The sequence below is a fragment of the Dermacentor variabilis genome, chromosome 2, assembly GCF_050947875.1.
Source record: "Dermacentor variabilis isolate Ectoservices chromosome 2, ASM5094787v1, whole genome shotgun sequence".
Lineage (NCBI taxonomy): Eukaryota > Metazoa > Arthropoda > Arachnida > Ixodida > Ixodidae > Dermacentor > Dermacentor variabilis.
Window position 1 is genome coordinate 256,604,276 of NC_134569.1, and position 27,162 is coordinate 256,631,437.

The 27,162-nt window shown below is 49.2% G+C and overlaps 1 protein-coding gene across 14 annotated transcripts in view; it reads right to left on the reverse strand.

Annotated features, from left to right (window-relative positions):
* Positions 1-27,162, reverse strand: part of faf (ubiquitin carboxyl-terminal hydrolase-like faf) — an 819,194-nt gene that overhangs the window by 285,690 nt on the left and 506,342 nt on the right. For all 14 annotated transcript variants that reach the window (XM_075682882.1, XM_075682878.1, XM_075682872.1 and 11 more), the window contains 2 exons: positions 11,876-12,003; positions 11,618-11,763 (listed from right to left, as the gene is read on the reverse strand). In XM_075682882.1, coding sequence (XP_075538997.1) covers positions 11,618-11,763; positions 11,876-12,003 — 274 coding nt within the window. The remainder of the gene's footprint in view (positions 1-11,617; positions 11,764-11,875; positions 12,004-27,162) is intronic.

Sequence of the window (27,162 nt, forward strand, 5' to 3'; positions counted from 1 at the left end):
CGCACATTTGTAGCTTTTCCTTCGTGAAAACCAAATGCCGCAATCACCGCCCCGTCTTCGACCTGCAGTTGTTCTTGTGCTTCGGAGAATGCAGGCAAGACCGATGGAACAGCACTACGGGAAAGCATTGCTTTGAAAGGCACACGACACGATTTCAGTAAGTCGGCGTTGAATTTGTAATCCTTTGGACGAAAGTGCAGTGAGCACACTATGCGATTTTTCGGCTCTTTGCCAATGCGCTGTGGCACTTAACCACTTCGATTGGAGAGGTTCACTTGTTGGGACACAGTGATAAGTAACGGATTCGCTGCAGCAACTGCCCTTGGCCAAGTTCCGTAGACTGTTCGCACATCCCAGAACATCACATGGATGTGGCATTCTCACTGCTTGTTCCAAATGCAAGTTTTGCGAGCCAGCAGAACCAGCGCATCATGACACAATAACGAAACAATTGAAACTCCAAAGCGCGTGTGGTGCAGAGTCGGGCGCGCAGAGTCGAGCGAAGATGAAACCTTTCGACTACCCATTACCCGTTACTGAAGGGTAACGTCAAAATGTTTTTTCTTAGCATTGAACAGAAGTAGACAAGTAACATTTTCATTCCTCTTATAACCTAATGAAATGATCTTTTTAATACGAGTAGTTGAGTACTAGTGACATTATGATGAGGAGTGCCTTCGTCATCGGGCTAGTACTGGAATGTCGCTGGGGGGTCTCAAATTGTGTCATGCATTTACCTCAATTTCTCGGTTAATAAAGCTCTGTTCGCGATTATATTGACACCTTAGACGTTATACAGCATTGCTTTATCACTTTAACTTGACTTCATAGTAACGTTTAGTGTCTCTTTAAACCAGTGGACCCAACTACCGGAGGCTTGGAAATTACTTCAAGCGAGAGTGCAGTGTCATTGGCCTTCTCGCACAGCACCTTGCCGTCGACGTTCACTCTCGCCGCCATCAATTCTTTGAACCACATTAACAAAACTTTCTCGAAGTGCACGCGGTGTGCAGTCTTTGCTTCTTTAGCGTTGATGCTGAGTCAATGCATATTTTTGGTTATCTGGTCACACCGACCGACAATGATGCACAAAGTGGATGGTGCTAAACCTAACTCCTTGGCAAGGTCAGTTCATTTTCTTTTTGGATCTTTGTCCCCCTTATGCAGGATTTCTAACTTTTGCTTAAAAGACAGAGGCTTTCACTTTTGTGACATGCTGGCAATGAACATACCAAACTCCCAAGACAAGCAAATCACAGTAAACGGTGTGAAAGTGCATGAAATTAGCTCTACTGAACGCTAGTCAGGCGAATGGTGCGTATAAAAAGAAAAAGAAAAGAAAAAGAGAAAAGAAGAAGAAACTGAGGACCAGCTCAACACGGCTTGGGGGAAAACGCATGTTTGCCCCACCCCCAAAGAACAAACTGGTGGGCTGTCGAAGGCTGGCTGGCATGCTCTCGCAGGCTTCCTACCTCCCTCCCTTTTATGTGCAGAGCATGGTCTGGTCCGCTCAACAGGAGGAACTAATAAAGGATTGCGCAGCTGCGAGACGTAGCAGAATGCTTGCAGGCTACGGGTCCCGCCCAGACCCTGCTGTGCTGGCTCGTCTGCGCCAGTCACTTGCTTCTTTCCACCTCATTACAATGAAGTTGAATGGGAAGCCAAAATTACTTTGTTATATCCCCTGCTTCATTATACTGACTACACAGTAAATCCTCAGTGATATGATCCTGACTGGTGCAAATTTCGATGTGATATGAATTCGTAACATTCTCCAGCCAAAATGCATTGCTTACAATATGCGAAACATTGGCTGTTCCGAAAGTGATGCCAGGCCGCTCCGAATCTTATGAACACATGAACAACGGCAGCAGTGGCGCTGCGCCAGTCGCTCCACTTGCTCGGCCGCCGCAGCGCCACTGCTGCTCATGCAGTACAGCAACACATTCGCATCATTTCTGCTTTGTGCCAACCTCGTGGCGCAGCTGCGCAATCTATCAGAACAGCCGATGTTTTTCGTAATGTAAGCAATGCATTTTGGCTGGGGAATCTTACGAATTCGTATCACACCGAAATTAGCACCAGCCATGATCCTATCACCTGGGTTTACTGTAGTAAGTATAATGAAGCAGTGGATATAACAAAGTAATTTTGGCTTCTCATTCAACTTAATTGTAGTAAGGTCCCATAATGATTGCACTTGTCTGTCAAAAGAATTTACGTAAATTCAGGGGTGCGATTATTACGCAGGGTAAATTTTCCACGAAAAGAAACACATTTTTTTTTCACCCTGTGTTTGCTGCGGGATGACAACAGGTGAGCAAATATGTGGCTGCTGCTGTAACAGTTCGGGACACCAAAACAAAAATGGCAACCGGCAGAGCAAGCCGAACGCGCCAAATGCAATTTTTTTTTCTTTTCGTGGGTACATTACATGCATTGAAACAGTTTATTCCATATCATTAATGAATAATATTATAGATATTGGAAAGTCTGCGGCAATAACGTTGCCATGTCTACTTTGAGGGGACAGAAACAGAGATGGGTGCACTCAGCTGCCAGTGACATAGAAACCCATGGCGGGCATGCTGCGAAAACTACGGCATTTGTCTTCACTACAGTCCTAACACCGCATGTTTCCCCATAGGGTGAGTGAATATCTTAGCTGTGTTACAAGCGCTGGCGTATGATTAGGGTACACTTGTAACGTATCAATGTAAACGTGGCTACTATCGTTGCCACTCGCGATATGTTGCAATGCCACGAATGCAGACAAGAGGAATCGAAAGGTGCCTTTTTTGTTGTTGTAGACCACAACCATTATAAAGCCAACAAATAATAAAGCCGAAGCACGTTTGGCTGCATTTTTTTTTCTTGTATGTGCGGAAAGTGATGAAAGGAATGAAATGGAGCATCTGCTTAAGAATCTGTTTGGTGCGTGCAGACTGCTTGGTATGTCTTGAAGAGTCGTTCGCATAGCATTCGACAGATGGTAAACGCAATCATCATTAGCTAGACTTGGCACACAACATATCACTGCGGCAACTTCGAGATACAATCGTTACACAATCGTTTGATGACAAAATTTAGGGGTGCAATCATGTCGCGAGTGCAATCATTATGCAAGTAAATACGGTAATATACCGCCACAGCAGAAAGCAGAACACCATACTTCTAATCTGAAGGCTGCAAGTTCGAATCCTCGTCCAGTCTACTACATTTCTCAGGCTTGGAGAGGCGCCTGAAACTGGGGAAAAAAAATGGCAAGAGATAGTGGAGCTATACTAATCCAGATGCAACCAAATTAGGAATGCCCACTAAGCTTCAAAAGTGACACGCCCTCAACAGAACAGGAAGTGGCCTCCCTGGTGCAGTATTCGGCGACTACCTCCCTCATGACTTTTACAATTAATTCGTGGGCCTCAGTCCCTAGTGGCTGTGGAGTACCTGACCAAGGCGGTGATCAGACCTGTAACGCAGCAAAGGGTGCTAAGAATCTCTGGATCCAGACAGGCCACCACTAGAAACTGAACCTGGCAACGTTTAACTCGTGAACCCTCTCAACTGAGGCTTGCTCAGCAAGGCTCTTTGAAGAACTATCAGGCATTTCTGGGATATTATTGGCCTTAGTAAGGTTAGCAGAACTGGTAATGCTTATGGCCACGCAGGCAAGAGAGAAACGGGGTAGGATTTCTAATCAATAAGGACATAGCGGGCAACATTAATTCTACAGCATTAATGAGATGGTAGCAGTTGCCGTAATAAAGCTAAATAGAATATATAGATTAAAGGTAGTACAAACCTACGCTCCAACCTCTAGTCATGATGATGAAGAAACAACAGGCACAAACTCACTATACTGTGGTCATGGGTGATTTCAATGCAAAAGCGGGGAAAAAGTAGGCTGGAGAACAAACAACTGGCAACTACAGCATCAGTTTTAAATGGAGCATGACACGGACACCCAACATTTTGTGGTTTTCCACGAGAAATTGCAGTGAGGGAAGGAAGGAAAACAAGAGGTGAAAGACAGAGAGGTTAACCAGCTTAAGTGTCTGGTTGGCTACTTTGCACAGGGGGATGGAGTAAGGGGCAGGAAAGATAAGAAAACAAGAGAAGATTAAAAAGAAAAAAAAGCAAAGCATCAGTCTGCATATTCTATAGCTTTTCAATAAGTCCCATTTCCTTTAAAAATCACACTAGCACTCTTAAAGCAGTTCGTGCCGACGTCAGCTAGGACCAGGGACCAAGAATTCTGGATTTTGAAAGGGGACGAATCCTGTCGAGCGTGGTGCTAAGACTTGTCTTTGTGCACTGAAACAATGGAGGGCCTGCTCTAAGCCCTGCCCTCCGGCGCCCACCGCCATATTCCCAAGCCATGTGCAACTTCATGTGCTGCATGCAACCGAGCCATCGTCTGCCACAAAATCAGCCACCACACCACATGAGGTCAGAGCATAGCTGCCGTTTGTTGCCGCATTTGCTTTCTACAATGCCAACTTCACATAATGAAGCAAGTGACAAATCTTTGAGCAGCAGAAGCATGGATGACACTATGCGTTTTGACTTTGACCTCATCGCCACCAGCTCAGTGACGAAACATGGCCTCGGAGATATGCATGCTGGCTTTGTCCAAGGCTGGCGCGTGCATATCTTGGAGGCCATGAACAAAGATAGCGTAGTAAACGTGGTGAACATAAGATGGCAACACTAGTGCTGCACGAAATGCTGCCAATGCCTTTCTGCACTGTTGTTATTCCATGCGTGAAGTATTGCTTAGCCAACTATTCATGGAAGACGAAGTCCGGGGCAACTTTGTACAATGCAAATTGTTACACGCATAGATTGTTATAGCTGGCATGCATGCATGTCTCTCGGATCCGTACTCAATAAAACTACGATTTTGTTAAGCTGCCTCGCGTTCCCACCAGTTCTTTTTTTTCCCCTCTGTGGTTGCGTGCAGCACATGTAAACAAATGTATGCGCACATGTGTTCGTGGCGCAAAGATTTAGCACGATGTAAGCTTTGGCTGACCGTTTACTTGAACTTACTTTATTGCACCAGACATTGGCAAAAAACAGCAAGGCTAACGTTTGGCCAGGGCACTGCCTGCTGGGTGGGTCAGTCCACGAACATGGTCAGCATTGCGTCTGGCCACAGCCGCAGCTCTTTCACGAGTATCCCATACTTGGCGAGCAGGCGCAAATTGTTGTTGAAGCTGTCTGGCGTGAAGTGTTCCGAGAACAAAACAACAGCTTCAGATGAGCACCAGTCCTTCCTGCCCCCATTCATCTCCCAAGCCTTGACGGGCTTCTTGGAGCTCCTAACGTGCGATACAGAGGCTCCATTCACTCTGGCACCCTGCAGCGCTACATGGGTGCCCCGGTGGCATTTTTTCAGCCGCTGCAAGTTGAACAACTCCAATGGCAAGCTGATCAAAGCAGAAGTTACCCACACGCACGCACACCTGAAACACCGATTCTTCGCCGGAACATACATGCTCGCTTGGCAAGCATGCAGCTCGTGAGCGTGCCAGTGTTGCTAGACTGCTATGCAGTTCGAGTGTAATATAAGAAATTCTATTACAAATTACATGCTGGCTCAAATAAGATAAAAATGTGCCAACATGCTCTTGGACGCACAAGGATTACCTCACAAAATACAGATTATGATCGAAAATTGGGTGTCGTGCCCACTTTAAGAACCCTAGAGGAGGGACATTGGTAGAATTGGCAGAAAGGAATTGACTCAAAATAATGAATGCCTTCTTCAGGAAGCACAGTAACAAGAAGTGGACCTGGAAATGCCCTAATGGAGAAATAAGAAATGAAATAGATTTCATACCCTCTGCCAATCACAGCATAGAGCAGGATGTAGAAGTGTTACGTATTGGCGCTCTTTGGCCATACCTGGCCCTTGCGCCAATAACAACCAAACATTCATTCAAGTGTTACGTAGGGCAAAGGGCAGTGACTATAGAATAGTGAGATATAGGACTGCTTTCAATTTGAAGAAAGAAGGAGAAAAATTGGTCAAGAAGAAACATGTCAGCCTTGAAACAGTGAAGGCAAAAGCAGACGAAGTCAAGCTGATGCTCGCAAATAAATACGCAGCTTTAGCACAGGAAGATTAAAATAACGTAGAGATAATGAATGAAACCGTAACAAGGTTGATTTCAGAAGCAGCAATTTATGTGTGAGGTAAGGTACCAAGGTAGCCAGTAGGTAAGCGCTGTCAAGTAACAAAGAACCTAGGACCTAAAAAATAAACCAAAAAAACATGGAAGTTTGTAACTCAAGAGATCAGAGAGTGCAATAAGTTAACCATATTCAAATATAACGTCACATGAATCAGTAAGAAGAAAACTTGGCAGGGGAAAGGGCAAGATGTATGCAGATGTATGCTTATAAGCAAATGTCAAATGTCATTTCGATAATAAAGTAAAAGCATTCGGTCGTAATACCTATGATGGTGGAAAACATGTCTATACACACTTAAAAAAGAAAAAAAAATATCACCATGTATCTTTTGTCCTCTGTTTAAGAGCACAATAACAGGAATGTTTTCCTTGCAATGTAAAATATTTGTTTTGTTTTTGATTTCTTTTACATGATCTCAGAATGTGCATTTTTTTTGTATTGCTTCAATGGCCTGCTTTATGAGCTTGTTTAAAAATAGGTTTTTGCATCGGTACATGACTGTCAGACATGTTAAACTCACTGTATTTGCATGTTCTATGTTATTATCTCTCAAGGCCTCGTTTTCTTTAATTTTTATTATTTGCCCCGCTGAGCGGTGTGTCATCTAGTGGGAAGGGTCCTTGATGCTCTGCAAGGCACTATTTGCCTTTTTGTCAAATACCTTGACAATTATGTTTTTGTTGTCTAAACTTGAACTAAGAAGAATTCTATACTGACCTATACAGTACTGAGAGCAGCCACAAAACCTTCATTGGTAGTTATGGAACAGAATACAAAGGCTCATTCTATAACTAACGAAGTTAGAAGGGCCTTGCAAGGTACGTGCCAGGAAAAAGCGGCACTGAACTTAATAAAAGATGGAGGGGATATTATACATGAAAAGCTTGCGGCCCTTCAAACGCAATGTCTCATGACTTCAAGTGTACCCAAGAGCTGGACGGATGCCAAGATTATACTAATCCATAAGAAGGAAGACGTTAAAGAAATAAAGACTTGCAGGCCTATTAACTTGTTTTCAGTATTGTATAAAGTATTCGCCAATATAATCTCCAATAGAATAAGAGCAACGCTTTACTTTCCAAGAGAACAGGCTGGCTTCAGGATGATACTTTCTACAATGGATCACATCCATGCCATCAATCAGGTAAATGAGAAATCTGCAAAGTACAATGAACCTCTCTATATGGCTTTCATCAATAATGAAAAGGCATTTGATTCAGGTACCAGCAGTCATTGGGGCATTGCACAATGAAGGGCTACAGGAGGCATATGTGAATTTTGTTTTATTTTATTTATTACACCACTCCTCATTAGTACAGGAGGAGGTCCCAGAGTTACAAAAACTGTCAGGGGGACCTCCTATTAGTAATTTAACACTATAGTAATTAATACATTATGGCAACATAGCAGTGACAGACATCATATTACACGAAGTTAGGGAAGTAGATAATTAAATGCAAGAAAGGCGCTTACAATAATTGAAGTTCTAACCAAACAAGCAAATGACTCGCCGTGGTTGCTCAGTGGCTGTGGTGTTTGGCTGCTGAGCACGAGGCCGCGTGATCGAATCCCGGCCATGGCTGCTGTATTTCGATGGGGCGAAATGCGAAAACACCCGTGTAACTTAGATTTAGGCACACGTTAAAGAACCCCAGGAGGTCGAAATGTTACGGAGTCCCCCACTACGACGTGCCTCATAATCAGAAAGTGGTTTCGGCAGGTAAAACCCCATAATTAAATTAATTTAAACAAGCAAATGAAATAGATGCTGCGTATCAGTAAATAAAGATGTAGTAATTGAGACATTAAGAAAACATAGGAATGACATATATTAAAGAACACAAGGTTAACGTATTAGAAACTTAACTGTGCTTACAATCTTTACACTTTTTGTGCGCAAACAAACAGGGACGAAGAATAGGGGCAACACAAGGACGAGCGCTTTCTAACAACTGGTTTTATTTTTGAAGAACTACTTTCTTAAATACCCACAGAACTGCGCGATCTAGTCAACAGAGCACACCTATAGCGCATATGATACCCGCTGATCTGCGCGATCAAGTCAGCGGGTATCATATCAGCGGGTAGATCATGTCAGCATGCAGGTTAAACTTAATGTGGGGGTCAAATTTGACGCCAAGGAACACAACTTCATGTGCAGGTGAAAAAATGTGAGTTTGTAAGATGAGCAGTGGTGCGGGCGCGATGACATGTTTATGCGTATGAAAAAGCATAAACTGCGTTTTCGAAGGCTTGATCTGAATGTATTATTTGTACACCACACAGATAAAGTGTCTAGATCAGAATTTAGTCGATTTATTACAGTATTTATAGATTTGCTATTAGTAAATATAGTGGTGTTGTAAGCATATAGTGCAGATGAAATACTGGTTAAACAGTGAGGAAGAACATTAATGTACACAAGGAAAAGTAAAGGCCCTAAGAGCAAGCCTTGTGGGACACCCCTAGTGACTGATTTAGTATGTGAGAGTGAACCACCGAAATCTACAACTGGCCTTCTGTTAGTCAGATAACTGCGGATGAGCGAAAGAGCTGGGCCACGAATGCCCAGAGCTTCTAATTTGTAGGAAAAAATGTTATGACAGATGGTGTCAAATGCTTTACTAAAGTCAATGAACTTTCCCAAAATATTTTGCAATATCTTGAGAATTATCTACAAAGATGCCAGAGCTACCTTGGTTCTATTACCTATGAAAAAAAGGGGTAAGGCAAGGATACATAATATCTCTAATGCTATTCACTGCATGCTTAGAAGTGGCAGCCTGAAAAGAGTGAGGAGAAAGCTTCTGCTGAAGAGAGTGTTTGAGAAAAAGATGACTTCTGCAGCCGTTGTAAGAGTTGTCGGACGATCTCGCCGCTGCCACCAGTTGTTGGAGTTGTAGTTTGTAGGGAGGAACTTGGGGGGACAGGACGTACAGGATTTATTTACAGATATTTACATTAGAACAACAGATACATCCGATATTCTAGCTTGACTCCCAAATGGAGCATGCAAGATGAAGCATACAATATGCAAGCACGAAGCTCAAAACACATTGCTTCTCGAGCACGAGCACACTGCTCACGATCACAGAGCACGATGACGAGCACACTCTAGCAGCTGACAAACAGCTGCTTATAAACACTCCGTGCTCCCTAGATCCCTAGGTGAGGGAACCGTTCGACCAGTCATCGAAGCCGAGCTGCCTTTGAGCGGGAGGGCTTACACACACACGTACGCACTGGTTTCGCTGCCCCCACCGAGGTGAGATGGGCTTCGCAGAACTCGGGGCTTACGCTTTGAAAGGCGCATGGGGAGGTGCCACTAATTACCTTCCCTCAGGAACTCCCCCGCTCGCGGCACACCAGGTCGGTGGTAACGGGTTCAGTAACAAAGCCTGGTTCGTCAAACTCATCTCGGTCTTTCCGCGACAAAGAGACGCTGACGCGGCTTATTTTCCTCCGCACACCGTAGACTTCGTGGCGCCGTTCGGCTAGAGAATGACGGTGGCTTCCCAGAAAACGCTAACCCGGCTGCTGCAGCTGGCTAAGAAACTTTACATGTTGGCACCTCGGTAGGCCATTCCTAACACCGTGCAGTGCACGAGAGCAAAATGACACTAAGATGTTCAAACCAGCGTATGCTATCCACGGACTATGTTTTTCCACCAAGCTCAAGGGGTGGTTTGGGAGGCACAGTCTCCCCAATGTTGTTTACTGCATGCTTGGAAGCAGTATTCAAGCCATTAGACTGGAAAGGCTTAGGAGTGAGGATGAATATCCCAACAACTTTCAATTTGCAGAGGGTAATGGCCTGTTGAGCAACACTGGGGATGAATTGCAACAAATGATTGACGACCTTAAGAGAGAGAGAGTGTAAGAGTGGGGTTAAGATTAATATGCAGAAGACAAAGATAATGATCAATAGCCTGGCAAGGGAACAAGAATTCAGGATCGCCAGACAGCCTTCAGAGTTTGTGAAGGCGTACGTTTACCTAGGTCAATCACTCACAGGGGACCCTGACCATGAGAAGGAAATTTACAGAAGAATAAAAATAGGTTGGAGTTCATACTGCAGACATCACCAGATCCCGACTGGAAACTTACCACTATTATTGAAAAGGAAGGTGTACAATCGATGGATTCCACGGGTGCTAACATGTGGAGCAAAAACATGGAGGTTGTCAAAGAAGCTTGAGAACAAGTTAAGCACCGTGCAAAGAGCGATGGAACAAAGAATGTTAGGCATAATGTTAAGAGACAGGAAGACAGCGGTGTAGATCGGAGAGAAAATGGTGATAGCCAATATTCTAGTTGACATTAGAAAAATAAAATGGAGCTGGGAAGGCCATGTAACACATAGGGCAGATAACCGGTGGACTGTTAAGAGTTACAGAATGGGTGCCGAGGGAAGGGAAGCAGGGACATCGAGGAGGGCAGAAAGTTAGGTGGGGTGATGAAATTAGCAAATTTGCAGGTGCTAGCAATTTGCAGTTAGCAATTAGCAATTTGCAGGTGCTAATTAAACCGGTCTTGCTAGCGCAAGACCGGTTTAATTAGAGATCACTGGTAGAAGCCTTCACCTTTGGTGGACATAGAAATAGTCTGATTACGATGATGTACGTCTTAGCAGTAAAAATTGCTCCACAATTTCTTAGAACTGTCCTAGTAAGAGCATCTTGTCAATAAGCAGTGATGAACACAATGGCATAACAAAGCTCACCAATATTGCTAGATTAAAAGCATGGGCTACATGCCAGAAGATAGAAAGCTTCGTCACAAAAAATGCCTGCTCCGTGGTGGCCGGCCCTGCAAAAAGTAGGCACCACTATAACGTGATTGGGACACACGGCAGTGACACCAATCTGTACAGTGGGCTCGGTTCCGGTCAGCACTTTCCAGCTCAGGCTGGCCACACATCAGCACAAGCACTGCTCCGACAGAAATGGTGCATTCCATCCTCTGCTCGACTGCTGTTGGTTGCCTCGTGCCAATCACCAGCAACATGTGCACTTGAGCGGGCGCAGGCGAATGACCAATTCACGGACAGAAGATGTTTTGCTTGTCACAAAGGTTCTGGGTATGTGCATGGAATGTATGTAGACTTGGTTATATCCAGACTGTAGAAAAAATTGCTTTGCTAAAGACACTCCATATGGAGGTCGGTGGAACTAAAATTGGGAAATGAGAAGTTAATTATCTTGCGTTATACTAAACTGAGGTTTCATATATCGAGGTTAGACTGCATAAAGTTTACGAAACTTCGACCCGGTCAATTCAAGCAATGTCAGACACTCCATTTTTGTAATAAAAGAGAAGTGCTTGCCGTCTGATGCCACGTGGCAGACGAGAGGCAACAGGGCAGCCTGCAAAGAAAGCGAATGGACACGGCTGGCCCATGGACGGGTCGACTTACCCCCGGCAGGCGGGGTCCGGGCGGTTGAGGCCGCTCAGCATGCGCAGCACCACGGCGACGCCTCCCGCGCGCACGAAGCCTGCCTGGAACTCCTGTGCTTCCTTGGAGCAAGGTGCCAGGGCCGGCAGCAGCAGCGAGTAGGCCACCTGCAGTGCACGAGGTTGTGGACAGAGCCTCATTTGCATTGCCTCGGGTCTCCCCTGGGCAAAACATTCTCAGAGCCCCGTTTAGTGCACTACAAATGCATGCACAAAATACCTCGAGGTGGTAGAGCAGCTCGGTGGGAGACAGTGTGTGCAGCAGAGCCTCCAGCGCAGCCCCTGACGGGTCGCCTTCTCCACGGTGCTGCTCACACAGCTCGCGCAGCCGCTCCACCGTCTGAACATCTGCACACACGGGTGACTCATTGGTGCAAGTGAATATGCCTGCTTAGGCTTGCACGCATAATCCACGGTTCCTTGCCACTAAGATAATTATTTGCTCTAGGAGTTTTGCCACACAATATTTAAAGGGCCCAATAACTGTTATGTAAGGAACACACACACATTGTGGGATTATCACCTGTGCTCTTGAGACAAAGGAATGACAACACAGTAGTGCTAACAATCACAAGGGCATTTGTTGCACCTTTCATAGACTAATGCCTGCTAGCCGAGTTGCTATCCACAAAACATGCCATTGGGCATGTGACAAATTGCGGAAGTCCGACTCACCGCGACTGGATAGCGAGCGAATATGTTCGCCCCATACTGGACACGAACGCCTGGTAGTTCACACATACTGTAGAGTTTCTAAATAAATACCCTAGAGGGAAATGTGGCGCTAGATTTTACGGGGGTTCTCCTGAGCCTCAACCTACATGGGGAATGATGGGAAGTACAGGCTTCGGATTGACTTCGACCTTTAGACTAGCGGCGTTTGCTTGAGGCGCAGTAAACAAATTTCTACTGAAATATTATCGCGTAAAATTTAATCTTATTTCTGCAATGTCTTATATAATGCACAACACGTTACATTAACTTTGTATGACTTGGATATTGAAGCACGGTTTACTATGTAAAACACCAGGACACACCAGGGTCTGCATTCTTGTGCAATAAGGTTGCTGATTTAACGCCAGATAATCATTATTTATTTATTTTTACAACAGCGATATGAACCATGCATGTACTTGTATAAAAATACTCATCAAGTATTTATGAAAATAGAAATCTTGTATTGTGAGAAAGTGTTGCACCCTTGAGAGAAATTGGGCGCTCACCCAACAGTTGGGCGCTCGCGCGCCCCGACTGCAGGCAACTTCGAGTAACGTCATCCTCGAAGTTGCCGTTAGTCGGCGCGGGTCTCCGCTCGCCGTTGCCGGCTCACTGGGTCCGTGCCTTTCGAGCGCCTCGAGGACCTGCTGGACGGCCCAGAGCTGATCGTCTCGGTCGTAGCTCTTCGCGGCTGCCTCGAGCCGCGGTGGGAGTGTTCTTGATTTAGCGTCTTCTGGATATTTAACGCAGTCCCACAAGATGTGCGTGTAGTCTGCGATCTCCCTCCGGCAGACTCTGCACATATCTGTCGGATATGTCTCGGGGTACATGCGATTCATCAGTTTCGGGCTCGGTAGCGATCCGGTCTGGAGCTGTCTCAGTACTACTGCCTCCGCTCGGCTCAGTCTCGGGTGCGGGGGTGGGAGAGTCCTGCTAGCCTTCGTGATTTCATTGTAATCCGTCTTGCGGTCCTTGGTTCCGAACCACGTCGGACGGTCTGTCACCGGGGCGCGGTTGGTTAGCGCTCGCGCCGCTGCGTGTGCCGTCTCATTATGGTTCTCATTGTGTTCCGACGCACCGCCCGCGTGCGCCGGGAACCACGTGAGTCGTACTTTTCGTTCTTCTAGTTTTACCGCTCACAGTATGCGCTCAGCCTCCCTGCAGATTTGCCCTTTGGCGAAGTTTCGCACCGCCTGTCTTAAGTCACTCAGCACCGTGTGGCAGTCTGCGTCCGCGATAGCCAGGGCGATGGCTACATCCTCCGCTTGTTGCGCTCCGGCGCTTCTCACGCTCGCTGTTGTCCTCGTGGCGCCGGTTGACGCCTCTATGACGACCGCTGCGAAGGCGTTCCGTTGGTATTCAGCCGTGTCCACGTACCACGCGTGTTCATTGTTGGCATGCTGGTCGATGAGAGTCTTGGCCCTCGCTGCTCTTGTTCCCTTGTTGAACTCGGGATTCATGTTCCTCGGTATGGGGTCGATTCTGGTCTGGCGTCGGAGCTCTTCGGGGACGGGGAGCTTCATCTCCACCTCGTTCGAGCGTCTAATTCCCAGATCGTCCAGTATCTTCTTCCCGGCTTTGGTCATGGACAGCCGCTCCAGTTGAGAGGTCCATTGCGCTTCGGCTATTTCCTCGAGCGTATTGTGTAGCCCGAATTGTAACAAGCGGGTCGTGCTTGTGGACTCAAACAGGCCCACCGCCGTCTTGTACGCTCTTCTGATGAGCACGTTGATTTGAATGCGAGACTTTCCTCGCAGATGACAGGCACTTTCGAACTCTCTCACTCTTTCGAAAGGCTGCGTCAGCTTTCACGATTCTTGAACATCTTCAACAACTTCTAAGCATATCTGCTGCACTGCTAGCAGGGATGCTTGAGACCTCCTAGCAGTATGCTTCATTTTATTTTATGTTGACGTACCGCTTCCAAAGCGTTACGGCGTGGCTTTGAACTTACCTATTTTACGACACTAGACTGCAGCCAGGAAGCAGCAACCTTACCTACCACAAGTAAGTTTGCGTTCTCAAAGTCCTAAAACACGCATTTCAATGAGCAATAAACAAGCAATGCATAATGAAGCCCTCAAAAAAATTTGATTGCCAAGCCACTAGAAGTACAACTGTATATGTCTTGTGTCAGTAGTGCCTTCTTTTTCCTATTCTGAAGTTTCATAAAGCATGCAACGCTACAGCACCAACCTAACACACTTAACAAACCAAGGTCCAAATGGCCAAAATATGTTCTTTCAATGTTTGCGATGCCGTCGATTTCTTGTCAGGGCTTCGACACCACACTGTGACACAAACATCATCCTAGCCACTATCGCCACTTCGAGCAACAGAACAAAGGCAGAGAGCTTTGCGTTGCACTGTTTCTGCAGGTTATAGCAATTGCGCTTGGAGTGAAACCAAAACTGCCAAAAAATACTTGTAGTCAAGAGAATTCCAAACCATAGCCTGTACTTCCCATCATTCCCATGATGGTTGAATGATCACAGCGCCAGATTTCCCTCTAGTTATACTAATATGAAACTCTATGGCGCGTACGGTCACGCGAACGGTGGTGGCGCGTTCGAACGATTGTGTTCGTTCATTCCGGGGTAGGCCTCTCAAGACGGACTCGCAGAAGCATGGATCAGCGCGTGCGCTGAACGTCCACGCCGCTTGCCGACCCCGAGCCAAAGAAGAGCCTCCTCCCTGTATCACCCGACTAACCCCGCCATTAGGTGGCGCTAGCAGCACAACACTCGTGCCATCTCTCGTACTACCCTGTAAGCACACAGACTGTTGACGTAAAGCCATGCGGCGAAGCTGGATTACAGGAGATGGGAGTTATGCAGAAAAACAACATATCAGGGGAGACGTGAGAGTCGCGCATCCCCACAACATATACAGTCGATATTGTATATAATATCAAACTCGCGCGGCCGAGTTGGCCGTCTCGTTGTGGTTCACCAACCGAACTAACCGAACCAACCGAGGACAAACCAAATGCGCAGCTGCAAGCACGGCCGACTCGGAGTGTTGGTCGCAGTGCAGTGCCAAAGACAAGATGACCACCTTCAACGAAATAGTGAAGTGGTACAGACTTAACAGACAGACTATGCCGCCACCTCACCCGGGGCTTACCCGGAAGGAGGCAGTGTTATACAGGCAATTACAGACGGGGTCCCTGCTCACCCCGGTGCTAGCTAAGCACGTGTGTCCGAGCGTGTACGCGAGTGCCGTGTGTAGACTGAGCGCAAAGGAGAGAGCCACCGCGGCTCACATCCTTTGGGACTGTAGCATAAATCCGCGAGAAGCCAGCAAGAAGACGACGATCCCGCTGCAGCTAGAGGCTGCAACGAGGAGCTATGACAAAGAGACACAACTCAAGGCCGTCCAGCAGGTCTAGGCAGCTCTAGAGAGGCAGCGACCACGCGAAACCAAGGAGAAGGGGGGCAGCACCCCCAGGAAGGGGGCGGTGGCCCTCTCGGACCCGCGGAAGTAGCGAGGAACCAAGACCTCGAGGAGCACAATGCACGAGACTGACGTAGTGGCCGCATCGCGGTAAAAGCTTGTCCTCCCTGTTTGGAGGGAGCCTAACCGACTCTGCAGGCATTTTCACTAAAGTTGTTCTCTCCCTCTCTCTCTATAATATAAAACTCGGACATATTGAATTATTGTCTATATCAAACAGTTGTAAAATCCCCTTGAAAATTGCGTGCAAAAGTATAGAGATGTACCACGTGTACGTTGAACTTCCGTTCACCGCCACATTTGATATATTAAATGCGCACCCCTGCAAGTGCACTTCTAAAGGAGACGCTATAACTTCTAGCGTCATCGGAACAGATTTAATGCCGACGATTTCAAAACAGCATTGCCTGAGAACAAGACGTTATACTGGGTGTTTCTACAAAGATTTTAAGTAATATTTAAAGATAGCTGTCATAAAATAAAACAATAGTTCCTTTGAAAACATGGCGTTTGTAGTGCCAACCACACAGTGACTGGTGAAATGAAGAAATTATTGAGTAATTAAGAAATATTTATTAATTAACTTTGAAACTTGTATTTTCAGCAGGTTCATTGTAATAGGGAAATTGAACCGAGCTCTCCGTAGAAGTCGTGTCAACTTTTGCATCTATAGAATGTCAGCTACCGGAGCACGAGAAACGGGGAGGTTGCAACGAGCCGTGCCCCTCGAAACGGCGATGCCACCCAGCAGCCAGTGCACCGCAACAGCTGCGCTCTGTGCCAACATTCGTCGCACCACAGAGCCCTGGCAAATCACATTTGTTCACATCCAAAAGTTGATATGGCGTGCACTGAGACCTTGATTTAATTTCCCTATCAGAATGAACCCGCCAAAAATAAGTTTCAAACTTAATTATGGGATATTTTTAAATATAAATATTACGAAATATTATATTATATTAAATTGGGACTAATTACCACATATGACCCGTCGCCCCACGGTCGGCATCACGGACGCCATTGTCTCAAAAGGAACAATACTTTTATTTCGAAATGGCTATATTTAAATATTACTTGAAGTCTTTGCACAAACATGCGGCATACCTGTAAGTGCTTTTTGCATTAAATTCACTTGAAGTAAGTTTTTCTTGTTCCTATGTCCTCGTCACTCTCACGCTGCATGCCCCCATACTGAACGTGTTTATTTTGCTTTCAAAGATCCGCTCACCGGGCCACATAAAAAATTTTGGTTACACGGCGAAAATTTTTACGTGCCATCTAGGGAACATTCTACACCAAGGAACTAGGTTTATTATTAGCAGAGACCGAAATATTTAAAATGTTGCGAAACCACGATTGCAGGAGGCAAGTTTCAGTGCTAATGTTGACATTCCCGCCATTTGCCGCGTCCGGCCTCAGCAAGCCTCACTCCCCTCCCAAATTCCTTCCCCGTGTTTTCCCTTACAGGTGCTGGAGGATTGCATCACGTACACGTCACAGTATCCCCCCTTCCCTTTTTTTCTCGCATTTTTGATGCACGGCACACTTCTAGTGACAGTCTTGCGCAAAGCCCGCAAGCTGTTGCATTCGTTTCGCTTTACTCTGTGCACTATCTTGTGAGCTGTGCACACACGAACACCTGCGCTGTTGTTTGGCTGCTTCTGCAAAATGGATCGCTCAGTGTGCACACGTTTGGAGAGGCTGGCCCAGCTCGTGGATCCTTACTGCGATACATCGTTTCGTCTGTGGGGAGCACCCGTCCCCATTTCCTCCCGCGTACTCGCGTCGTCCCGTTCGCACGCGGCGGACGGGTTGAGCCGGTGTAGACAAGAGAGAGAGGCACTATGCGCCCTCCCTTTTTCCGTCGCTCTTGTGACGTGCGTACCCCTCTCCCCCCACGCGGCTCACGGTAAAGGGAAACGTATCCGGTGGGCGAGGAGGACTTCCCCTCGCAAAAAGTAAAAAGGCATAAAAGCACGCCACCGGGAGAGACTCTCTCTCTTGGGACGCCGGACACCTGCCGCCTGGACGAAAGCACCTGCCGCAACCCGTGAGTGATCTCGTTTATCTGACCCACCCAGGCAACGACGCAAGCCTATTTACTACTATTACTGAGAGGTCGTCCCTCTGCTAGTGTTCATCATTGCTAATGGCAATAAACGTTATTACCGTTGGCGCCTCTGGTTGCCTTATTCAGTCGAACCCAGCGTAGCCGGGATTCCCGCACTACGGGTTGGGAGTACCACGAAGCGACTGCGTGGGGCTAGATCCGGAGCTCGCCTTCAGCCCTAGCCGCACGCAGAGTGGAACTCCCACATTTGGCGCCCAACGTGGGGCGACTTCGGCAACACGGCGAGTCTTCTGGCGTGTGTTGGCGCTAGGACTACCCATTTTTCAGCGAACAATGGCGGCTGGCTTGTCTAACCTCTCAGATTTGTTCATGTTGTCAAATGTAGCGACGCAAAGTCAGCAGGCTATTGCTAACACGGCGGCAGCTGCTGAACAAACCAGCAGCTTTGGTTTTGAGTGTTTCAAGCTGAACAGTCAGGCGGGCGTGAATGCCATGTGGGCAGAGGTTAACCCTAATACGAGGTGTACCCCGTCGAGCCCCTCGCCGCATCGCGACGTGGACACAGAGGCACACATGCCACTAAATAACTCGACCCGGACGGCGGAGGCATCCGGCCCTTTGGGTGAGAGTTTGCCGTCAAGCGAGGCAATGCTGCAAAATGCGTTGCAAATCATGCAGAGCTTAGCCAGTGCCCTGCAAGGCACAATGCAGGCCTCGTCGCAGAGCGAGCAACCACGGATTAAGGTAGACATGCCTACTTACAGTGGGTACCACGATCGCACAAGTGCAAGTGAGCACCTCGACCGTCTGCTGTATTACCAGCAGGACACCGGGCTTTCAGACGCCGAACTAGTCGCGCGCGTGATCCTGGTTTCACTGACCGACCAGGCGGCTCGATGGTTCCGACTGACCGGACACCGATGCCGCACAGTAAAAGAGTTCCGCGCGTACTTCCGCAAAGAATTTCTTCCGGCCAATTACGAGTGGTGTTTGAGGAGAGAGCTGGAGCTTCGTACCCAGCATCCGGACGAGTCCCTGCTGGAATATGTTCGAGCGATGGACGAACTTTATTGTCTCGCGAACCCTCTCGCCACCGATGAAGAGAAAGTTGAGCGCATCACACGGCAGGCGCAACCCAATTTCGCGGCCTATTTCAGAGGGCGTAGATTTAGAGACCTAGACGAACTCGCCGCCAAGGCGAAGCGCATTGAGGGAGACATTCTGGTGGCGCGAGCATACCGCCCGCCTCCACCCGCGGTGCTGTCAATCGAGCCTCGCTGCGCGTGGAACGGCGGTGCGATCACTTTCCACTCGTCTAGAGTCGACGTGTCGGCATCGTTTGCGGAGCAGCAGGTCCAGCGTAGTTGGGAGTTATCCGACCGCGCTTAGGACCCGTATGCCTACGCGCTGAGAACAGCACCGACTAATGCTGCATTCAGCGCGCCACGACAGGAACGAGAGGCCGATGCGAGACTGGAGGAGCGGCACACGCCGAACGCAGTTCAATGAAGCTAAGGCGGGCCGGAGTGGAGCGACGGCCGCCCAGGCCACCGAGGCTTCAGCGGCCGCTGCTACCAATGTGGCTGACCAGGGAACATCGCCCGTGACTGCAGCCGCATGCCGGGCCGAGGCCGAGCGCGTGGCTCGGGAAATGGGCGAGGCCGCTGGTGATCCACCTTGGGTCCCGTGCGGCGATGTCTAACATAGCCGGTGGTATTGAATTACTTGCGCCTTCGGCTTGTCGCGTAGGACGTGTTGCGGACTCGCAGGCGCCGTTCATCGAGCTACCGAAAGAAATTCGCTGCATTATTGTATACCGGAGCAACTAAGCGCCTCATTATTTGGTGACGAGGTGTTGCATCATCTCCGCGAGAACAATATCCGCTTGAGAGATAATGACACCACCTTCCGACTTGCTTCCGGTACAGCACAATCGAGCGGGGCAGCTAGGTTAGTGATCCGTTGGGATAAACGCGTCAGGCGACAACGCCTCGTACATCTCCCGGGTTTATCAGTGCCTGTTATTTTGGGTCGAGACTTTCTCGTCAAGTCGGGCATTGTAATAGACATCGGCAACGGAGGTTACCGAGAGAACGGAACGGGTGCTTTAAAGCTTTTCGCAAAAGCGCCCGTGGCAGCGGAGACACGCCAGTCTCCGGGTGCGGTGCGAGTGGGCCACACCCGGCCACTGTCAAGCGAGCGAACCGTAATCGGTGCAGGCGAGGAGAGAGACACGGTGGCACAACAGTGCGCCACTGTTCTGCGAGGAGTAGCGCACCTGCTTTTGTCAGAGGTCAATATGCTGGAGAGAGAACGGGCACGACTGTCGCCGCTGTTGTACGAATACGACGCGATTTTCACTGACCGTCCGGGCCGCACTACGCTAGTCAGGCACAGGATATAGATGGGTGACGCTGCGCCATGGAAATGTAATCCTCGGCCGATAAGCTTGACTAAGCGGAAAGCACTTGATAGCGCCTTAGACGAACTCATCGACACAGGCGTGGTGGAAAGGTCGAACAGCCCATGGGGCTTCCCGGTAGTTTTAGTCCCGAAGAAGGACGATACCTATCGCCTTTGTGTAGACTACCGCAGGCTGAATGAGGTTACGAAGATGGATGCGCACCCTCTACCCTCAATTTCCTTTTCAGTGTCTAACCTAGGTGGGGCGAAGTACTTTACGACGCTCGATGCTAGTCGTGGATACTTTCAGGTCGAAATGGACGAGCGTGACAAAGAGAAACGGCTTTCACTTGTCACCGGGGGCTCTTCCAATTTAAGAGAATGTCTTTTGGATTGGTCGGAGCTCCCGCTACTTATCAAAGGCTGATGGACCGAGTACTAGGAGACGCGAAGTGGCAACATGCCCTCGCATATCTGGACGACATAGTGGTTTATTCGAAAACATTCGAGGAGCCCTTGCGCCACTTGAGAGACGTCCTAGACAGGCTGAAGGCCGCGGGTATCACGCTGAACCCGAACAAAGCTGAGATAGCTGCGAGTAGAATAGCGCTTTTGGGATTCACGCTGGACAACGGCCGCATCGTGCCGAGTGAGGATAAGCTCGAGGCTATACTGAGGTACCCGTCGCTGAAAGATATCGGCGAACTGAGGCGCTTTCTGGGATTGGTGAACTTTTATCGCCAGTTCATTCCAGACTGCGCGGCAGTGCAAGCGCCTTTGACGAAGCTCTTGAGGAAAGACGAACAGTGGACTTGGGGTCAAGAGCAGGACACGGCACTGCGTGGCCTCACGAAGGTGCTCGCTGACACGGCCGAATTGCAGGTGCCCGATTTGAATAGGGAGCTTGTGATTCAAACAGACGCAAGCGACCTAGGCTTAGGTGCAATTTTGCTTCAGGAGCACGGAGGCAATCTCCGACCGGTTGTGTTCACGAGTCGTTCGTTGACGCCGGCAGAAAGGAACTACTTGGTGACAGAGAAGGAGTGCCTCGCGATAGTTTTCGCTCTGCGAAAGTTCGACTATTACGTCGATGGAGTGGCATTCAAGATTGAGACTGACCACATGGCTCTCACTTGGTTGAGGTGCTTCAGCGAGCCGAGTGGCTGCCTGGCGCGTTGGGCACTGCTGCTGCAGCGTTACGACTTCACCGTACGCTACCGCAAAGGAAAAAGCAATGCTGCAGCTGACGCACTTTCGCGAGCGCCAGTCCGAGGCGATGGAGAGGCCCAAGTAAGGGACGTGGAACAACCGTCGATCCTGGGCGAGAGCGTGAACCACGTAGATGTTGTCGGTTCCGCAGGAGTTGTCTTCAGCAGAGAGGAGCTGTTCGAGGCTCAGCAGAAGGACCCGTTTTGACGAAAAGTGCTCGACGAGCTCCGGGAGCAGGGTGGCGCAGCCGCCGCACACATGTAGGCAGCAGGTATTGCTGTCGGTGCTAAGCGCTCGGGATCAGTTGGTAATGCTGTGAGTGCGCTGGATTCTGATGGCCTCCTGCTGAGGTATATTCCCACCGAGGATGACACAAGTGAGGCGTTTAAGGTGGGGATACCGTGCGCGTTGCGAGGAGCACTGCTACGCTACTTTAACGACTCGTGCATCGCTGGGCACGCGAGCAGCCCCTAGACTTACGTTGTGTCGCCTCGCTACCTGGCCAGGCATGAAACGGGACGTGATGCGCTACGCCCGCTCATGTCATGTGTGCCAAAGCGTGAAGCCCCGAGGTGGACGACCGCCCGACCTCATGCAGCCTATCGACAGCCAGACTCCCTGGCAAATCGCGGCGTGTGACGTCATGGGACTGTATCCCACCACGCCAAGCAGGAACAAATTCTTGCTTGTAGTCACAGATCACTTCAGTAAATGGGTCGAACTTTTCCCCTCGCGAAAACTGACGGCACGAGTGATCATGGATAAGTTGATCGAGGTTTTCACTAGATTTGGCTATCCGGAGCAGTTGATAATGGACAATGCGTCCTACTTCACTGCGAAGGTTTCGTCGACTCGTGCGCTGCACTTGGCATTAAGCACAAGAAAACGACAACTTACCATGCTCAGTCGAACCCCACTGAACGGGTCAATCGCGACATTAAGCACATGCTTGTCGCATTCTCTGAAAGACATAAGGACTGGGATACCTATCTTCCAGAGATCGGGTTTGCATTGCGATTGACAGTGAACCGCTCGACTGAGTATGAGCGCTCTTCTCTCAACCTGGGGAGAGAGCTGCCGAATCCGATGGATAGAGTTCTCTCGGATCGCCGCCGAGACAACTCGGCGGCGGGACGCCCACCATTTGAGGTGTCCCCTCGAGTGCCCTCGACCCACCAGGGTCGTCGCCAGGCCTCACCCCGGACGCCTGCAGGGCCAGCCCATCACGGACGACGTCACCGTTTGCTCGGGGACTCATCACCTCGCCACCTGACCTCTCCGTCCGAGGCCCAGTCAGGGCCACTAAGGGAACCCGGTGCAATGAAGCCCAGGCAAACAAGCCGTGGCACACGGGACGTGGCTATCTGGACGTCACAGGATGGCGTTGACCCGCCAGCCGCATATGTATCTGACAGAACCTGGTGCCGGCAGGAGAGGGCCCGAATCGGAACGCCTCCGGAACGGCTGTTCCGGCTCTTCCAGGTCAGGACTCTACACGATGCCGACCGGAGGGTGGCGGGTACAAGACTGTGCGGCTGTGGCGCAGTCCGCATCCACAAGAGCCACGACCGAGGAGCCCTGCACCGGCTCCGGCCGAGAGGAATAAGTACGCCACCGCCACAGCCACGACCACCAAACGGAGCGGTCCAGGCCATGCTTGCCTGAGCGGCCCGCGAGAACAAGTTCGTGGAATGGCTGCTCCACGTGGTGACCGGCCACCCAGGCACCGCTGCTGGGATGGCAAATCAGCCAGCAGCGGAGCCACCAGCAGCGGAGCAGCCAGCGGCGGAACCACCAGCAGCGGAGCAGCCAGCCGCGAAGACGATGGCTGGCAGCGTGAGCGAAGATGTTGCGGCGGTGGCAGACAGCGACAACAGGGAGGCGGCGGAGGAGCCCCAGGAGATGGAGACCGGCTTCTGGGCCATTCTTGACGAATAAAGCGGCATCCGACTGTTTGCGTCCGAAAGCCTTCTTGAGGAGGATGTGGGGAACACCCGCGTACTCGCGTCGTCCCGTTCGCACGTGGCGAACGGGTTAAGCCGGCGTAGACAAGGGAAAGAGGCACTACGCGCCCTCCCTTTCTTCGTCGCTCTTGTGACGCGCGTACCCCTCTCCCCCCACGCGGCTCATGAGAAAGGGAAACATATCCGGTAGACGAAGAGGACTTCCCCTCGCAAAAAGGTAAAAAGGCATAAAAGCGCGCCACCGGGACAGACTCTCTCTCATGGGACGCCGGACACCTGCCGCTGGACGAAAGCACCTGCCGCAACCCGTGAGTGATCTCGTTTGTCTGACCCACCCAGGCAACGAGGCAAGCCTATTTACTACTATTACTGAGAGGACGTCCCTCTGCGAGTGTTCATTATTGCTAATATAAATAAACATTATTACCATTGACGCCGCTGGTTGCCTTATTCGTTCGAACCCGGCGTAGCCGCGATTCCCGCACTACGGGTTGGGAGTACCACGAAGCAACTGCGTGGGGCTAGGTCTGGAGCTCGCCTTCAGCCCTAGCCGCACGCAGAGTGGAACCCCCACACGTTGTACGACTAAATCCTCCGTTAGGGGTGATGCCCCTAACTAGTGGTATAAGTCACTGCCACATGAGCCTCGAGGTAGACGCGAGCAGACAAGAGAGCACGATCCCACGCTGGAACACCGTAGAAAAAGCCATAGTTTCTTTTTCTGCATAAGCGACTCCACAACGCGGGAACAAGCAGACGAAACAGAAGTACAGTGAAACCTCGTTATAACGAAACAGGATTTAACAAACTAATGGATATAATGAAGAGATCATGATTCCTCTTGTAATTCCAATAGATGCCCACGTATTGAGAACATAGTTTTAATGAAGCTAAAATTTTCTCGCAATGGGTACAATGAACCTTTCTTTGGAGCACAGATCTTTGGAGCCCGTTTTTGCGTTTCGCGGTGCCGTCGTGTCTCCCATAACCCGCTCTGTAGCCGAGGCAAAGCCTGCTGCTCTAGCTGCGCGCACTCCTGGTACCATCTCTCGCACACGGCACGACCCTTTCTCTTTTTGCTCTTCCTCTAATGCCAACCATGTGCGGCGGCAATCAGAGCGCCGGCTCGGTGGTGGCTGATCTCGATGATGTGCTGCTGCTCAAGCCAAAACGCACCCCTTCTCCTCTCCTCCGTGGCGGCAAGCGCGCGAAAGCATGCGGTGTTCTCTGGTTGCCCAAGCGCCGGCTTGGGCAACTGGGCAACCGGGCTTGGTATCAGTAGATCATAGTGCACCTTTACCAAGCAACCACCTTCAGTTGACTCGCTAGCAGCATCAGCGGTGTCAGTCAGTCTCTGCCATCTTTTCGGCGTGCAACGTTCCTATGCGCCTAAGCGCTGCCTCCTGCAACCTCCCGATAATGAGGCAGCTGTGCCAAGCTACTCTCCGTTTGTGGCGGCTGGTGTGAAATGTTCTGCACCAGAAGGATTGTCCGAGGCTCACAGATGGTTTACATTATAATTTGCCTGCCCATACAGTAAAACCTCGTTAAACCATACCCGCTTAAACAGTAGTTTCATTTTAAAAGCAGTAAAGTAAATTCCCCAACTCAGCGGCCATTGAACATAATGCGTTTTGTATCCGCATAAACCGTACCAGCTTACTGCGTACGCATAGTTTAAAACATAGCGCTTGAACTTTTGGTCGCGCAAACACAGCGGTGTGCCGTCTCCATCGGACGGCCCGGCAGAACAACAAGCCTCAGAGATCGAAACAACGGCCTCCAAGCACCCTGTGCCTTTGTGCGTGAAGCCACATCAACATCAACATGATTTTGACGCCGTGCCAGAAAGCGTTATGGCGTCGTGCAAGCGAGGACTCGCGTCGTTCTGAAGCTCGGATAAAAGAGATGCCGGGTGCTCAGCATAGAAGAAAAATTAGACATCGTCCATGCTATCAAACATGACACTAAGAAGTCGGCACTGGCACGCAACAGGGATCTGCTGTTGACTACAGTGTGTGGCATTTGGAATGCGAAGAAGTTGCTTGGCAGCGCTGCTGCGACTGCGAAGACATGTCGGCTACAAGGTTCGACTTTTCGCTATCGTTGCCTGTGTTGTTGCTAAAGTGACGACTAGCGACAGCGACGAGGACGACACGGAAAGCGACAGCACGGGCGATTCAGGCCCGACAGTGGCATGAGTTGCGCGTTACGTCAGCCTCATGAATGCAATCGTCGCGACGAGAATAGGAGCGCAATAACGTAACTCTATTCCAAATGAAAAGTATTCCAAACTCTGGCACCCGGCAATGAAAAAGGCACCCCCGGGACTTCTTCAGCACTACTGCGCACATGCACGGAGAATACATAATGCCAACGAGGAATCTGCCATGCCAGTGTTTGCCGAGAAGAGAGGGCTGGCTGAAAAGCTGGCAGGCAGCTTCAGTAATTTTGAGGCCGCTGTCGTCGTGCTATGCCGCCGCGGCATCAAATGAAAATAACACTTTCGTCGCGCGAAGTGAATAAATACTGCATGTTTTTTTCCCCTTTCATCGCACTCTCTCTGAGTTCCGTTTTCGAAAGGTAAGTGGGCGATCTCATGCTACTTCGGTTAAACAGTACTACTGTTTAGTATGTACTTTTTACGAGCTCCGGCCAACTACGGTTTAACGAGGTTTCACTGTATAAGTAGTTTATTCCCAGCCAGTTCTTTCTGCGCCGTGAGCGAGACGACCGGTGAAAGTCCTTCGTCTGCCACTGCAGCTAAACGAGATTCCCGAGTAGAGGGCAGCTCGTTCTTCTCTCCACTTCTCTCCACATTGTGGGTTTTCGCAGAACTACTATGTCAAACACTTGCCTTTGCTTCGTGTTGTCGACAAATTCGACTTCGCCCTGCCATCTGCTAGCCGCCTGGTTAGCTCAGATGGTAGAGCGGCTGCCCCGGAAAGGCGGTGGTCCCGGGTTCGAGTCCCGGACAAGGACGAATTTTTCTTCAACTATGAGGCGTTTTCTTTCGAGGAACCCGTATAGGTTTCCTTTGTAGCAATTGCTACGAACGGGTGGATGTCCGATTTTCCCTTTATTCAATGCATCCTGCTTCACTGCGAAGGTTTTTGTTGACTCGTACACTGCACTTGGGAGTAAGCACAAGAAAACAACAACCTATTATGCTCAGTCAAACCCCACTGAACAAGTGAATCGCGACATTAAGCACATGCTTGTCACATTTTCTGAAAGGCATAAGGACTGGGACACCTATCTTTCAGAAATCAGGTTTGCATTGCGACTCATTGCACGTGTCAATGGACTACGACAAAGTCAAGAAAGCATAACCACAGAGATTCAGGCTAACTGCAGAAGGATTTCGCGAGAAATTCTGGAATAGTAAACCAGAACAATAAGAGACTGGTAAACAGTTTGCTTGCCATTTGACAAATTATTTTGATAGATGGATGGAAATGGCAAACACAGAGAAGACATATGAAGGAGTCAGGGAGCGAACTGTGATTGAGCAGTTCTTGACTTGTTGTAGCGCAAAACTCAATGTTTTTCTTAAAAAACATTCACTAAAACATCTAAATGACTTTGCTGAATCTGCTGACCAATTTCTGGAAGTGCAAGGCTTGAGGAATTTAGGTAAAAACGAAGAAGAAAATCATAAAAGAGACGATGACATAATCCAAGTTA